The sequence below is a fragment of the Synchiropus splendidus genome, chromosome 12, assembly GCF_027744825.2.
Source record: "Synchiropus splendidus isolate RoL2022-P1 chromosome 12, RoL_Sspl_1.0, whole genome shotgun sequence".
Lineage (NCBI taxonomy): Eukaryota > Metazoa > Chordata > Actinopteri > Syngnathiformes > Callionymidae > Synchiropus > Synchiropus splendidus.
The window spans coordinates 552670-568863 of NC_071345.1; the positions used below are offsets into that span (position 1 = coordinate 552670).

At 52.1% G+C, this 16194-nt stretch overlaps 1 protein-coding gene across 3 annotated transcripts in view; it reads right to left on the reverse strand.

Moving 5' to 3' along the window:
- Positions 1-16194, reverse strand: part of fam184ab (family with sequence similarity 184 member Ab) — a 60749-nt gene that overhangs the window by 14780 nt on the left and 29775 nt on the right. For 2 of the 3 annotated variants that reach the window (XM_053880228.1, XM_053880231.1), the window contains exons 2-13: positions 13694-13813; positions 12513-12671; positions 9705-9944; positions 9522-9605; positions 8836-9087; positions 7201-7336; positions 6953-7134; positions 5066-5251; positions 3543-3665; positions 3319-3480; positions 2992-3113; positions 631-781 (exon numbers count right to left, since the gene is read on the reverse strand). In XM_053880228.1, the coding sequence (XP_053736203.1) occupies positions 631-781; positions 2992-3113; positions 3319-3480; positions 3543-3665; positions 5066-5251; positions 6953-7134; positions 7201-7336; positions 8836-9087; positions 9522-9605; positions 9705-9944; positions 12513-12671; positions 13694-13813 (1917 nt within the window). The remainder of the gene's footprint in view (positions 1-630; positions 782-2991; positions 3114-3318; positions 3481-3542; positions 3666-5065; positions 5252-6952; positions 7135-7200; positions 7337-8835; positions 9088-9521; positions 9606-9704; positions 9945-12512; positions 12672-13693; positions 13814-16194) is intronic. The other variant, XM_053880230.1, reaches the window with a different exon arrangement.

Sequence of the window (16194 nt, forward strand, 5' to 3'; positions counted from 1 at the left end):
TTGAATGGGCCCTGGACCCACTTGTTGTTGTGAAGGTGGGCCCCGAGGTGCGAGCCCCTGCTGTAGAGGACGCAGCAGCGCAGGTGACAAGCAACTCGGCTGAAGCGCCAGAGTGAAGTTGCTCATGTAGTGGCAGCAGTTCCAACAGCAGTGGTAGTTGCTGTCACAGTCGCCTGAGTGGTGCTTCTGGTCACAGTACAAGAGTAAGCTTTTGGAGCAGCAGCAGCAGCAGCAGTATTAGTACTAGTCGAGTGAAGTAGAGCTTCAGTTGCAGTAAAAGTGGGAGCAGTAGCAGTTAGTAGTAACTGGAGCAGGGCTCGTCGTACACAAGCTTGTCATCAGTACTAGTGTCACGGGATGCAGTACGAGTTGTTCAAGTAGTGCTTCCAGTGTTAGTACTTCAGATCCAGTTCTTTTTCCCGTCAGTCTCTCTCCACACGGTCTTGAGTGAGAAGCACAGCAGCTCCCACAGTGTCCTACATTTGGGATGTGGGACACACGAGTGAGTCACGCGCCGACGCTGTGCGAACAGATGCAAGAGAGGGGACAGCGCTCTGCTGGGCTGGACTACATACATCTGCCGGACTTGACTGGCAGGAGAGAGACAGACAGGTCCGTCAGCGCTCGCACCTGTTCCAGCAGGTCCTCCACCTTCCTCTGCCAGCTCTCCCGGGCGCTGACCTGCTCCTGCTCCTTGCTCTGAGACAGCTGAGCCAGGGCGGCCGCCTTGTCCTCCTCGTGCACCTCCCTCAGCTCCTCGCGCAGCTTCTTACACTCCTGCCTGCAGCACACAGAAAGCCAAGATGACGGAGACGGCACACCGGTCCAGGGAGCCCCGCCGCCTGCACTGGACCACTGGAGGCTTCCATGCAGCCGCTGGACTTTATGGATCAGCAGGGTTATTTTTAGCTGCTGTCCAGAATGATGCGTGCAGGACAATGGAGCAGCGAGTGATGCACAATGATTCACTCTGTGGGAACAATCATCAGCTTTTCCATCACCATGCAAACCCAGCCATCTTTAGCGGTGCCGCTAACACATCCACACGTGTGTGTGTGTGTGTGTGTGTGTGTGTGTGTGTGTGTGTGTGGCGGCTGTGTGGGCGTCGAGATGGCAGCTGTTAAGTGAAGGAGCCAGGAAAACACGCTTCTCACGTCGCTTTGAGCAGCGGAACGTGTCAGACCGAAGGCAGCGGACTCGCACGCACGCACGCATGCACGCACGCACGCACGCACGCACGCACGCGAGGAGGCGGGCCTTCAAGTTCTGGGCTCCTAATAAGACTGGGTTCTGAGGCAGAGGATGAAGAGCAGAGAGGGACGAATGAGCGGAGGAGAGCTTCCACAGACCCTGGGGATAGCTAGGGATGCGGATGACATGTGGTGTACGAGTGACGCTACTTACTTCTGACATCACACTGATGGAACTCACAACGGCATGGAGAGACGCCTGATCCTTCACAGCCCAGCTATAATGCTAGCACAACACCTTCCCACCGTCAGCACGTCTGTGTGTGTGGGCACGTTTTGCAGTACTTTTGTGTACCGTAAGTCTTGACAAGCCCCCTTCTTGTGAGGTCATTTTGGCCTGTCCTCACAAGGTTAGTCTTTCAGAACCTCAGTACAAGTAGTCAATTTTAGCAGTTTGGTTCAGAGTGCTGGTTCAGGTTAGCTGATGGCGGCTCCTAGCATTAGCGCTGCCTGTGAGAGTGTGTCCTCCATCAGTGAAGCCTCATGGGGACGTGGAAGAGGACGCCGCCACCGCCGCCAATATCCAAGTGTTGTCACCTTGGCAGCGGGAGAGCTGCATGTGTTGATGTGAACCAAGGCAGAGGAGCGCGTCAGAGAGCCTGTGAGGACCACTCCATCTCATCAAAGAAACAGGGATCCAGAGAGTCAGAGTCCACCAGTGTCATGACCAAAGGTTCAAACTACCATGGTGCACCACAGTCCACCACACCGCCGGCAGCGTCTCCTCAGGTTCACGTGCGCAGGTCGGATGCAGCCAGTGAGCGGCGGGTTTCTCCACTTGATCCTCAGATGCAGAGGTGTCATGGTGGAGACGGTGTTTGGCCGGATTTGTGGTGTACGGTAAGTGATCGCCTGTCCCCAGGACCACCGTAAGAGCCACAGCAGCTTTCACTCCGACAGCCCTTGAGAGGAAGATACATTTCTTTGCGTCCAAGTGCAAAGTCGGAGTTTAAACCCTTGGCAGCAGGACAGTGAGGAGGAAATCTGGAGCCTGCGTTCTAACAAACGCTCTTCAGAGAGCTATTTGTGGCTGAAGCGTCTCGCCAGTGTTGCGAGGAGCAGAGGGACGATTTGGACAGAGCTCTTTTTGAGAGCGGACTTGCTAACAACACTGTTTTCCTTCCTGGTGGCAGCGACTTCTCTCATCCAGATCGGGGCGTATCTCAGTCATACACTCAGTCACACGTCGCCCACTGGCAGACTGAGGTTCAGCTCACATCATCCGTGTCTCAGCGACCTTGACATCTCCTGTACGCTCTCCTGATGGTGGGACACGAAACTGTTTGAAGTGATTGACTTCTGGGGCCGGAATTCTCCAGTGTGTGGTGCGACTCCAGAGTTTTCTTCTCGGTGGAGGACGACTCCCCTGGAACACCAGCTGCGTGGGTGACTCACAGGTGTGCGGCGTAACACTGCTGCCACTGACTCGTCTGAATAAATCCTGCTCCTACGTCAGGCATGTTGAGATCCAGCCGCGCCACAACTCATCCAACAGCTCAGCCATTCTGGGGCCACACAGTGGTGATCCCGCCGGCCTCTGGAGCAAAGGATGGTGGGAGCCTAGTGAGGAGGTGCTTCTGTGTGAGTGAGTGTCAACGTTTCCCTTTCTTACAAACACAGTCAGGAGCCCAAGTTAGTCGGACAGGTCTTCTCCAGCCATAAGCAGGACCTTTTCTTTTCAATGATGGAAGTGTGCGGCGGAAGAAAAACCGAGATCGAACATGAGCTTGAGAGGTCCAACCTGAGGGTCTCGGTCCACTTGAGCTCCAACTCCAGCGCCATCTTGTCCATCTTATGCTTCTCCTCCTCTTTGGTGGTGATGATTTTGGCCTCGTGTTGTCGTTTTTGGAATTCCAGCTCGCCCTGATGGACAGAGGCGGAGAGACAGCGTGTTAAATGTGGCCTCACAGCCTCGCACGCCTCTTCTGAGCGCTGGCAGTGGAAGGGAAGGACATTGCTGATGGCAGTGTCAATGGAGACTTTCAAAGAGAAAGAGAGAGAGAGAGGCCACAGCAAAACTCAAGTGAACAGTTGGAAATCTGACGCGGGAGCAGCACTTCTGTCCGACCTGCAGGGCGGTGAGCAGGTTGCTGGTCTCTCTCAGCCGAGCTCTGGTGGCGTCCAGCTCCTCCAGCAGTTTGTCCTGCGCCTCCTTCAGTGTGGAGATCTGACCCTCAGCAGAACCGATGTTGCTCTCGCCCTGCTGGACCTCGCCCTGAAGTCGGGTCACCTGAGACGACGGACAGACCCAGTCAGAGGTTGACAATGTAAAAACAACAAAAAACTCTTCACCTCCTCGTTGGCTTCCTTCAGCTTGGTGGTCAGTTCTTCTCGCAGCTCGTCCAGCTGATGCCTCAGGAGGGTCTTCTGCTCCTCCAGACTCTGACGTTCTCTCTGAAACTGCTGCTCCAGCTCCTGTCCAGACAGGAAACAGTCAGCTGCAGTGTTCACCAGGCAGCTTTGCGTCTGGATCGAAGTTCTCCACCACCAAACGGGAACAGCTGACCCAGTGGAGGACACTGGGGAGATGAAAATGAACTCAAGAACCAGAGAAATCACCCAGACCAAGCAAGTTTCAAGTGTCCCACTCAACCCTCACAGTATTTTCCTCTCTGAGGGAACGTTCTGGGCGACGTGACAAATGGAAGACCATCTGATGTGGTCAGTCTCCAGGTGGGTTCCTGCTGCCGCACATGAGGTCCCGCCCCGCTTCACTTGGACTCTACACTCTTGCTTCAGATGCTGATGCAAGGCTATAGAGGAGGTGACCGGATCAGAGCCAGGGCTTCATCACACTCACTCCTGCAGACGGGACGGCTCTCACGCTGGGTACCCAGCACACACACGCACGCACCTCTCTCAGTCTCCACGTGGGACTCCCGCCGACGTTCCTCACAAATCATGATACATACATGGTAATAACATGGAAAATAACATTCGACGTCAAAAGAAAAACTCTCTAATTACTAAGTCAATGAAAAACTAAATATATTGATTTGTACTTGAGATGAAAAAGCCAGTCAAGAAAGTCAAGTTCATGCGTGACCATGTTTTTTGTCTGCAATCTCAATTTTTAGCTCGATAAACAAAAAGTCTCATCTTGAGTTCATGTTTGACTGTGATCGCCATCATCATGGCTCGAGGTGCAGCATGGAAACGCTGGCTCAGCACACCACCTGCAGCACCGGGAGTCCCCGGGGAGCCGGGGTCCTGCTCAGGGACTCACCAACACAAACACCTCTGGAGGTGGGGTCGGGCCGGGGACCTCCCAGTCCACGGCTGAACACCGCACCATCGGCGCCTGTCTCCACCGACAGCTCCTGCTTCTTCAGCTTCTGCCTTGCGGTTGCCATAGCAACGGATCTTTACACAGCTGAAAGGCTTTGCTTTCACCCGATAAACGTCTCCACCTTCTGCGCCAATCAAACGCTCCTGTGCTGCCACCAGCGAGGCAACAAAGAGGGCGGACCCAGAGACGGAGCTCACGCAGGCTCCCGGAGCATCGGGCCGAAGAGAGACACTTCAGAGGCTCAACAGCTGTGAGCCAAAAGCATCATGAACTGAGCCGTGGCCGGAGGTCCCAGTGATGCTCAGCAGCGCGTGTGTGTGGAGCTGTAGCTGTGGGGACCGGTTGAGCCTCAATTAGAGGATGAAAACCTCAGAATACCTAGGTGATTCTAACTGGGCTCCAGTCTGGTTCAGGTCAGCCATGAGGACGGTTAGGTTCCTGGGGAGGGGCTGGTGAAATGGCCCCATAAAAGCTAAAGAGCACGACGTGTGTGTGTGTGTGTGTGTGTGTGTGTGTGCGCACTCACGGCCAGCAGACGGTTCTTGTCCTTCTCGGCGTTGCTGAGCGCGCTCTCCAGGGTCAGTCTGTGTTTCCTGGAGACCTCCTCCAGAGCCCGGGCCTGGCTGTCCTTCATCTGGCCGCCTTCCTCTTCGTACCGGGCTCTCATGTTGCTCATCTCCCTGTCGTGGGATAATTTCTCCTCATGGAGGGTCTGCAGAGAAGGAGGCGTGAAGTCAGCGCGTGCAAGGATCTTCATCAGGCTGCTGCTCGGGGAGGTGAGGAACTCTTCTGCAGACAGCAGTGATGCAGGGGGCAGCCACCCTCCAAAGCTTTTCTCCCAGTGTCATCCGGAGAGAGTCATTAGTCCAACTTTGCTGAACACGGAGGCACATGGGAGCAGTTCACAAGGCTGCAGACATGCTTCTGTGGAGATCTGTCCGGCCCACCTCATGCTTCTCTCGGGCTTGGACACGTCATGGACTGGAAGTAGCACTACACAGACTTGGAAAGGTCTGAATCTCACACATAAACAAGCTCGCCGTCCAACACAAGAGCCGTGGACAGTCACCTGAGCACTGGCTTGGGAAGACCACGATGCAGTGAAACAAATCAAGGTCCCTTCACTAAAAGGCAGCGGAGCCACAGGACCAAAGTGTTGCGAACCCACCTCTCACCAGGCCCGGCCCCAGCAGTGTGCGTGCATGTGTGTGTGCGTGCGTGTGTGTGCGTCACCAGAGGCCGGCGGGGTCACCAGGAGGCCTGGGTCGCACCTGAGCATCGGCACGCCTCACGTCTTCCAGCACAAAGCTTCTGCGAGGCCAGGTCCTCGCCTTCAGTCCGCTGCTTCAAGAGCCACGAATGGAGTTGATGGAATTTATACCGCACTTTTTGCCACTCTAAAAGGCTTCACCGTATCAGATGCCCAGGGAGCTGAAGGACACCAGCGGCAGCCGGGACCAGAGGAGAGACTGCCACCGAATAAGATCACCCTGAGACGCTTCATTACCGTCCTCTGTTCAGAATTCTCATTTGTCTGGTCATGACACTGCAGTAGGTTTGGAGTGCACTCTGGGAGCAACACACCCTCGTTTCTGCATGATTTTTCATCCATAGTTTAATCACTATGAGATAAAATAAAGCTTTCAAATTCTTTAGCAACCAAAGGGAGAAAAAGTTCTCTTTTATTATGCATCAAATATTATGGTTTGTATTACATTATACTAGCAAAAATGTCTGAACATTACAATATATATTCATGTCTTCATTTTAAATGTATCTTCGCTTTGAGGTTTAATAAAACTATTGTTCCTATTTCTCCAATAGATGCTTGAATTAAAGCCTCAAAATAAAAAATATATATATATATAGTGCATACCAATTCTAAGTCTTGACGACTTCAATATTAAATTGTGAACTGGTAAATATTGTTCATGGAATTATATTTCATGAAAGTGTATTCCATTATAAAGTCGTACAAGTCGCTACAATTTTACTTCACAAATAGTAGCGACAATAATGACGATAGCCAGCAGAGGAGCGACGGCGCGCCTCGCTCTCTGTCAGGACAGTCACTGTCGCTGGATCTGGAATGATCTTCAGACAAAGACCCGCAGCAGGAGGACGCTGCGCTGCGGCTCCGCCGGCATCAACACGACACAAATGTCAGCGAGGCCACTCGTTTCGCTGCTCACGGCGAGAGACAGAGCCAGCTGCACTGGGGGTTTGAAAAGGTGCGGTTTTGAAGCTGTTGACCCGTCAGATCTTTCGCAGAAGACGTCTGCCACAGGTGGTTTCCTCCACTATCATCCATTGACTCTGAGATTTGACTCCAGAACAGCATGTCTCAAAGCATTCATCTTCACTGTCTCACGCTGACCTCGACACAGATGAGGGTCAACCAAACGGCACAGACCTTCTCCAGCGACTGGATCTGCTGCTTCTGCCTGTCGTCCAGCGCCTGGCCCTGGCTCTGCAGCGCCTCCCTCTCCTCCTCCATCCTCAGCACCTTGTCCTTCAGCCGGCTGCGCTCGTTGTCCAGGTCCCTGATGGCGGCTTCCTGGGTCATCTGCGTGGCCTGCAGGCTGCTGATCTGACCTGGTGGAGCAGGAGACCACGTGAGCCCTCACAGAAGGCCAGGCAGCAGGAGGCCTGAGCTCTTACTGGCTTTGAGCAGGATCTCAGTGGCTTGCTGCTGGACTCGATCTCGAGCGGCCTCCAGCTCACACTCGGCTTCCTTCTGACGGATCTCCACGATCTCGGAGTTCTGGGTCACCTCATCCAGCTGCTTCGTGAGCTCCTGGGATTTACAGAGAGGGAGGGAACATCAGCCACAGAAACTGCATCACAGGATTGTCTGGAAGTCAAGTTAGGCTCGCTGCTGCATTCCCAACCAATGATCAAGGACCCCTGAGGAGACAAGCTTCCAGAGCAGCAACCAGCCCTGACAAGCCAGCACACTCTCGTCATCCAGGACCACCTTTCTGTCAGTGCAGAGGCATTTCACAGCCAGCTGGGAAGCTCATCCTCCAGTCTCCAGGTCCCGAGTCAGCCTCTGCTGAGGGAAGCGTCCTCTGCACCGAGACCTCCGGGGCGCACACAGCTCCACCCAGAGAAGGAGCCCAGCCGGAGCTCAGGCCTGAGGGTGGTCACTCACATCTCTCTTGGGTCCTGGTATCCTCCAGACCAACACCTCTTTGGAGACTTCGTGGAAGACACCACTGCTTGTCATCAACCTTGAATGGCTCCCCAAATCACAAGCTGAATCCCAGTAAACAATACCAGACCCAACTGTCTCTGCCATGATGTGGAGGGAGAGGCAAAGACGTGGTGTCAGAAGCAGAATTCAATAAGCCAGTCAGTCGCCTCCGACTGGTCTACACATGGTTCCAGACTGGTCTGAAAGCATGGAGCTCATTTCAATCCCACCCAACAACGTGAACTGAATTACTGCTGCGACCGCTAAGACAAGGGGACGGTGAGCACCGCAGAGGAGGCGCAATTCCAGCGCGCACGTGGAGTGAATTTCCCCGATGAGCCTGTGAGAGACACGCGCCTGGTCACCACTGGATTCCTCCTCTTACTTCGCATACAAGTTCATTCATCATCATCTCTGGCAGGAAGCGTGGGGCGGGTGTGGGGTGGGCGGGGCAAGACCATCACGCGCTGACAGACAGCCTCTCTCTCACACGCACACACACACACACTGAGAACAGGACGCTTCAGAGTCACCGATGAGCCGCCATGTGTGAGGAAACCAGAGTGGCCAGAGGAGACCCAGGGAAGCACTCAACACTCAGGAACGTGCCGGGATTATTCAGCGGCAGCTTGAAGCTGCCAGGTGACCTTTGACCTGCGGCTGCAGACCCAACAACCTCAGATAGATGAGAACTAGCATCAGACCGTGTCCAACAACCAGCTGTCTCAGCTAAGAGGCGACAGTCCGGACCCCCCGGCTGCTGTCCCCAGAGCAGACCACCGCCTGAACCTGAGGAGCAAAACAGCTGCCCACCCATCACACCTGAACACAACACGCCAAAAGAATAGCCAATGACCGTGACTGAAGTCCTCACGTCGGCGTCCAGCTCAAACCCTGCAGGTTACAGATGATTTATGGTCCAACTGACTCGAGTCAGTCGGCAGGCAGCGACAGCAGCCATTTAGCATCCGCACCCGGGGCATGGGTTGCTGGCGAGCAGGCAGCCATTCGTCACATCCACTTCTCCAGTATTGAGGGAAAGGCTTCCATGTCCCCGAGGACGAGGCTGTTTGTCTGAGAAGAGCAGCTGAATGACCCACCTTCACGTTGCTCTCGGAGCTGTTGAGCGCCGACTGGAGCTTGAAGGAGCGCTCCCTGTTGTCCCGAGCCTCGTCGCTCACGCGGGCCAGCTCCGCCCGCAGCTTGCCCAGCGTCTTCTGCAGCGCCGCCTCCTGAGTCTGGAACTCCCGCCGCAGCTCGGCCTCCGTGCGCTTCCACGCCAGCAGGTTGTCGGCGGTCAGCTGCTGGGTTCTCTTCATGGCCTCCAGCTCGCGTTCGTAGAAAGCCTGAGCCTGCGCACGCAGCCACACACTCGCACCGTTTCACTCGCTGCTGCCATCCTTCAGTCAAGTGCATGTCACATTTGTTCTCACAGTTCTTTCCAGGGTTTTCTCTTCATTCCACACGATAAGGTTCGGTTGCTGTTCTTTAGAATATTAGATCTCACTTGTTGTTACTTGCGCAACAACTTTTGTTTTGCATGGCAACATGGATATGAAACGCCGATAAATAAAGCCAGCCTCTTCCCACTCCTTTATGACATCACTGGGAAGAATATTGGAACCATTTCACACATCCACACTGCATGATTTCAAAGCATGATTCAATTCCACATTTTCCATTTGTTTGAGCTAGCTTTTCATTATCAGAACGTGTTCATTTGACTCTTCTGGTGACTTAAGTTTCACATGTCTCGTCCCCTTTTTTGTCCTGCAGTGAAACACACCTTGCTGAGCTTGGCCTCGTACTCGTCCACCAGCCTCTTCTTGTCCTGCTTCAGCTCCTCCACTCGCTCCGACAGAGAGTCCACCTGCCACAGACACCATGTGGGAGAGTCTCAACAACCACGGACCAGTCTGGACGAGCCCCCCTTTCCTCCCCATTAAGTTCCAAAGCTGCTCCACTTTACCTCGGCTTTGTGGAGCTGGCCCAGTTTCTCCTGGTCCTTGCTGTAGTTGGCGTTCTGGCTCTGGTGGCTGCGCAGGAGCTCCTGGATCTCCTGCCGGTGCTGGCCCTTCAGCTCCTCCAGGGCCACCTTCTTCTCCTGCTCAAACTGCGTCTGCGCCTGGCTGAAGGTGCGCAGCTTGTCCTCGAAGGAGCGCCGCATCTCCTCCACCTCCCGGGACATGGACACCACCCGCTGTGTGTGCTGCAGGATCAACACTGGAGTCAGTGCCCAGCCCTCTACGGGGGCAGAGGTGTCTCCGGGCGGCGAGGTGGAGACACATCATCAAGCAAACACATCTAAAAATGCCTCACAGAAAAGTAAAAATAAACATTTTGTGACAAACTGAATCTAAAAAAATTAACTAAAAATCATTGGTCTTGCTAACACCAGCTACAACAATCTGGAATTATGAAAGCGATATAATGAATAACAACATATTTCATGACATAAATTCAGAAAGGTTTTACACTAATAAGGAAATGCGTGCTGGATTAGTAGTTAGTTATTTTACTCCCCATCCATCCAGGTTCTGTTCGCAAAAATGCAATTCTGGATGTTTTTATGAATCTGAAAACTATTTATTAAAACGGTCATTTTTATGTAAAAAAAAAAAATCCATAAAATTTGAGTATACAGTGGTACCTCGGTTCTCCACCACGATCCGTTCCAGTCGGCCGTTCGAGAAGTGAATTGTTCGAAATCTGAGTGGATTTTTCCCATGACAATGAATGGAAGACGAACTAATGCGTTCCGAGCCTTAAAACAGTCTTTTGTAGGAGTGAATGTCGAGTGTCTGTGCAGTTTGGCTGTGACAAAGTCATAAACCAAGTCAGGCTCTGTCCCAGACTGGCCTCATCCCTGTCCCAGCTCCAGCCCACAACAGGACATCATACCCTGGAGTGCTGCTCCAGCACCGCCCCTGTGACACTCTGCCACGGTCCAGTGTGGAGACAGGAAAGGTTTCACACCTCAGTATGAAGAAGAAACAGTCAGTAAATGGAGCTAACGGGACACGTCTGCACACAGGGGCTGCGTTGTACACAAGCCGATCTGTCTGCGCACGTTCTGTTTGTTCCAGCTTTTTTCAGGGACGTTCAAGTTCCGGATTTTCGTTCGCAATCCGAAGCAAAAAAATCTTGAAATTTCCATTTGAACTCCAATTTGTTGGAAGTCAGGGACGTTGGAAAACCGAGGTTCCACTGTAAGTGTTTTTTTCCAAGTAAATATCTGTAATACTGTCAATAAAATGTCCTCATATCAAAATATAGATATTAAAAAACAACAACAAAGCAATATCACAAAGATAATGAAACAGTAATAATGCAGTAATTCAGCATTTTTCTGAAATAACAAAACAAAATTGACTAATAAGTTTTGTTAGTTACATAATTAGACTGAATTATAAAAAGATCCAGATGAATGAAGCTGATGACAAGAGCACGTTGCTTTGGTTTACTGAAGGAATGTCTCTGTGTCTCCGAGCTGGAGCTCTCTAGAGCAGGAGAGAGAAACCGTCCGGCTGCTCTCTGCTGGCAGAAACACAGAAGTGTCCGTGTCCGACACAGCGCCGGACGCGACCTGTTCAGACAGCCTCAGCTGCCGTCAGCCTTGCTGCCGCAGAGTGGGAGGGACAGAAGGCCCACGCGGCAACAGGTCGGCTGTCAGAGGAGCACGTTCGCTCGACGTTCCTCCGTCCAAGTCCCTCCCTCTGATCTCAGCTAATGACTGGATAATTATTCCTGTCCTCTTTCTGTGTCGGTTCCTCTTCCCATCAGCCAGTCTCCTCCTCACAGAGCGTAATGTTCAATTAGAAGCTCTTCATCTCTGCTCGGGGCTGAATCAAGCCGAGGCTTCCAGGACTCTGCTGCAGCAAACCTGGGCCCGAGTCATGCGGTCAGAATGGCCCTCGTGGATCATGGGGCTCGGGAGTCAGAGCAACGCTGGAGCTGCTGTGAGCCAAAGAAATGTTGACGCCAGGAAAAAATCAATGTTGTTGTTGATATTATTATTTATATTGAATTATTCATTTGATTTAAGACTATTCTGGAATACTATGAGGCGGACTCAAGCAAATTATTTTTAAAATATGATATTATTTTCTAATTGTTCATCAAAAAGGGAAAATAATAATAATAAGTTATATGAAATAGAAAGAATCAGCTTTTTCTCTGGAAAGACATAATAAATAACAGACCAGTAATGGACCAAAAAACCTGAGTAAAAATCACAGTGCTATAAGGCACAAAGACATAAAAGGAAAAGAAACAACAGCAGTTATTGGAAAAATGAAAAAATAATTGAAAACGTAGTTCTGCTGATCAAGGACAGGAGCAGAAGAAAGGATGAAGTTCAAACAAAGCTGTGAGAACAATCCATCGGAACTGTCCACAAACAGAAGCTTGAAAATAATCACAATAAAACCTGAACTTCATCATGAATAACTCATTCAATCATGTCGAAAATGAGCAACTAACAAACAATAGAAGTCAACTGACTTTCCCAGAATTTCTGCTGTCTGAAGATAAACAAGAAACACAGAGGAACCAAAGGAAGAACCAAACCATAATGAGGAAGAGACGAAGAAAAAGCTCCTCGTATCTTCACTCCGAACGCAGTCTTGCACGCCTATAAATGCCGCCTCTCTATGGAGAAGATGAGAACCACAGCCAGTCTGACGCGTGCAGACTGAGTGGACGGGAGCGGCCTCAGCAGGACGCGCCGCAGCTGCCACGTCAGCCTCCCGCCGCGCTCGCCGTGTCTCGGCCTCACCTGGGCTTCAGTGCACAGCTGCATGTCCTCCACCCTCTGACGGTAGCTCTCGAACTCAGCCAGCGCCTGCCGCTTCATCCTCTCGTGGAGCTCCATGGACTCCTCCAGACTCTGGATCCGCCTCTTCAGGTCCATCTCATCGCTGATCTTGCTCTTGTACTGCAACCAGGTGGAGACACAACACAACTTGGAAGAAGAAAGGACCACAGTTTGTAAGTGAGTTGGCTGCTAACTTTGCAGAAACATTGAAGGGAGAAAGTCAAGTCGGATGTCTGTTGTCAACAAGTTGAGTCACCACAGCACTCAGCTAATGGAAGTGAGTGCTAACGTCGCAGCTGTGCTAGTGTAAACAGGCAGGTGTGTCGTGGAACTAACTGTGCGTGAATCGCCAACAGCCAGCTGATGAAACATGGATGACTCTGAGGCAGCATTCGGACTCTCCCCGCAGGAGCCGCTCGCTGGCCTGGATTCCACTCGGGTTGTTTATGACTTTACAGTCAATTGGACTTGTTCCAAACGTCCTTCCAGACTCCTCGCTGCAGCGGACTGGCGGGGTGGGGGCTCAGGCTCCATCCTTCTCCAAGTGTTAGACGGCATCAGGAACACGATAAGATCATTCAGATGAACGTCTAATGACCTCATGCAGATGGAACAGAAGGTTTGCTCCTCTCAGTCTGAGGCCACGGTTCTCAGTCAGAAAGCTCACGAGTGAGGGAAGTGTGGGACAAAGAGGTGCAGAAACGAGAACACTTTCCAGTCCACATGAAAGTGTTCTCAAATCCAGCTCTCACACGACAACCACAGCTCCTCCAAGAGGTCGAGGCCTCCAGGGAGGAGGACCTACGGAGAGCTGTGTCTGTCAGCAGACGCGGGATCACCTCACTAGTCCCTCACATTGAAACACAACTTTCAAGACATCGAGAGGTCGCATGGCAGGGGCAGCAGCCAAAGTCAAGAGCTAACATCTCCTCGGTCTTCACCTATTCCTGCTTCAGTTGTTGACTGTCCCTGACCTAAATAGAACGTTCCAGCTGAGGCCCACTCATTCTAGGAAGCACAAATCCACAACAGCAGGAGAACAGCTGTCAGAGGCAAACAAGTCAGAGTTGATCGGGTTCCTGCCACGGGTTCAAGAGCAGATGGAACCTCCGGAAGAGATGAAGTGGGGAAGCCCAACCCACCTGCAGGATCTTCTCTCTGGTCTCCGACAGGATCTGCTGCACCTCCTCCTCGTGCGCCTCCTTCAGCGTGGCGATCGCCGCCTCATGCTCGTCGTTTTTCGTGTTCAGTGCGTAGATCACCTGCAGCGGAGCAACACATTCAAGGAGAACCACATTAGAGGCCAAACTTCTTCTCTGACAGCCGTCCTTAGAAACTCCACACAACACTGAAGCGGAACATCAGAGCACGAGCCAGAGTTGGCAAACATGAGGCAGGAACAGTAACGCCGGGAGGCTGTTTTCTACTTCAATAACAGCAAGGTTGAGTGCACAATAATGTGTCCAGTGTGAGGGACACGAGTGCGACATCAAGAGGTCAACAGGTCAGGAGTGGAGAAGAAGTTCACTTGCATCTGGACAGATTTCCAGCTACTGTACAAAGGAAAGCCTGGAGAGACGAGGTCTCGCTGGTGACCAGTGCGGTGAAGCGTGTTAAGCTTAAACACGCCACTTGATGGAGCACGGAGAGTTTTCCGGGCTCATGAAAGTGAGAGCGCTGGTTCCTCAGCAGCAGGCTGTCAGTGCAGCTAACACTCACCAGTCCGAGCGTGACACTCAGAACTGAGTCTGAAACTGTTGAAATGTTCATCACTGCAGCGCTCTCTGCCCCGGAGTCCCGCTACAGTCTGTCAATATGTCACAGACACAGCACCGTCTGTTGATGTTTTCACATCATGTCCACAGAAGGTCTCGATCGGTGATCGGCAGCAAAAATCCTGATCGGAGCATCCCAACTACTTCCCCACTATTTTCCATTAGAGTGGCCCAGAACAGTGCTCGGGCCTCAGTTTGACATGAACATCTCCATCAGTTCCTTGGAAACCAGAAAGCCCACAAACAGTGAAGACAAACACAAATGAAAGCTCTGATGCAAAGCAGGACGAGCAGAGACAGAAACTCAAGTTTAATTTGACAGTTTAAAACAGCAAATGATTCGACAAAGCGCTGGGATCGACAGCAGGCAGCTGGCGAACAAACATGCCACTGATCTACGTTCATAAAATACAGTTTTGCATCACAAATGAGGATAAACAACACGCCGGCGTGCTGCTGGTGAGCAGCTGTCGATGCAGATTCTGTTCTAAAGCTCTTCTCCCTGCTCCCAATATGAGCTCAGCAGCAGCACAGCTCCCCAGAGTTCTAAATTAAATATCAGCTGCTGATAAAAATAACAAGTAAATTGTTGACCTTTAAATCTGTCTGGAAAATGCACGCGGCTCCCTAATCTGACAGCGCCGTGATCCGCCACCCGCGGAAAGAAGGGATGGGAATACATCTCCACATCAAGACCCCGCATCCCCAGCTCTCCGTGCCGAGGGAAAACAAAAGCTATGAGTTTCCTCTTTGAAAAAGCCGATCAATAATTCAGCGCTGCGGACTGTGATGCTTCAGACCAAAGTCTGCTGATAGAATGAGTCCAGAGAGCAACATCTGCTCTCTGATGTCATTTTAAAGAAGAAGGTCCAACTGTGATCCAGCACAGCACCCACCAGGCTTCCATCTGAGCTCACACACGCACACACACACACGTCCGCTTTACCACACTCGACGTCCCTGTCGCGCTCATGGGCCACGTGGAGTGAGTGGCTGGCCAGATTTTGGCCCCGCGCCTCGAGTTTGAAAACACTTTGATCTGCAACCACTTTCATTCATTCATTCAGCGTTTGTGTCATATTTCTTACACAGGGTCACGGGGACTGGACTATATCCCAGCTACCCAGGTCAAGAGGCGAGGGACTCTCTGGACAGGCTGCCCTGTCCATCACGGGTCAGGCGAGACACATATGGACAACCACAGACACTCCCACATCCGCTGCCTTCTCTTGAGTCTGGCCTGGTTAGACCAAAGTCCTTTCAGGACAATGGAGTCAAATGCTCTCTGCTGAATGAAGTCATGAGCTGAAACAAAACCACTCCCTCCTGCACGCTGCAAATGGAACATGACAAAGAAAACAGGGTCCCAGTCTTGAGCTTTGGTGTATCACGACTGAAAGGTTCTGACGGCGCCTCAGAAGTGGAGGGTTCCGGCGTCCACAGTGACCTGTGGCCTGTGATTTTAGCTTCACAATGACGAGGCGTGTTGGTGCCCAGAGAACCCCCCCCCCTCCACTCACCCTGGCCTCGGCTGGTGGGTACCGCCAGCAGGAGTCAGCCAGGATAGCTGGAGGTGGCATCTACAGTAGATAGAGCTCCGTCTTTCTGGGGTCCACTGAGACTGAGCTGCACCTGAAAATCTGTTTCCACTCTCAGGACGGGTCTGGAGGGACGTGCGCTGGCCTCACTTTGCTGACAAGGAGACATCAATGGGGTCCTGGAGCCAGTTATCCCAAGTCGTGGGGGTGGAATGGTTCACAGCATTGATTGGCAGCTACAACAATCGCCGTGACGTTTCACTGGCAGAAGCCTTTTAGACAGAAGATGCCGCATTCGGGGCTTGTTTGAACGGAAACGTGGTTCAGAAA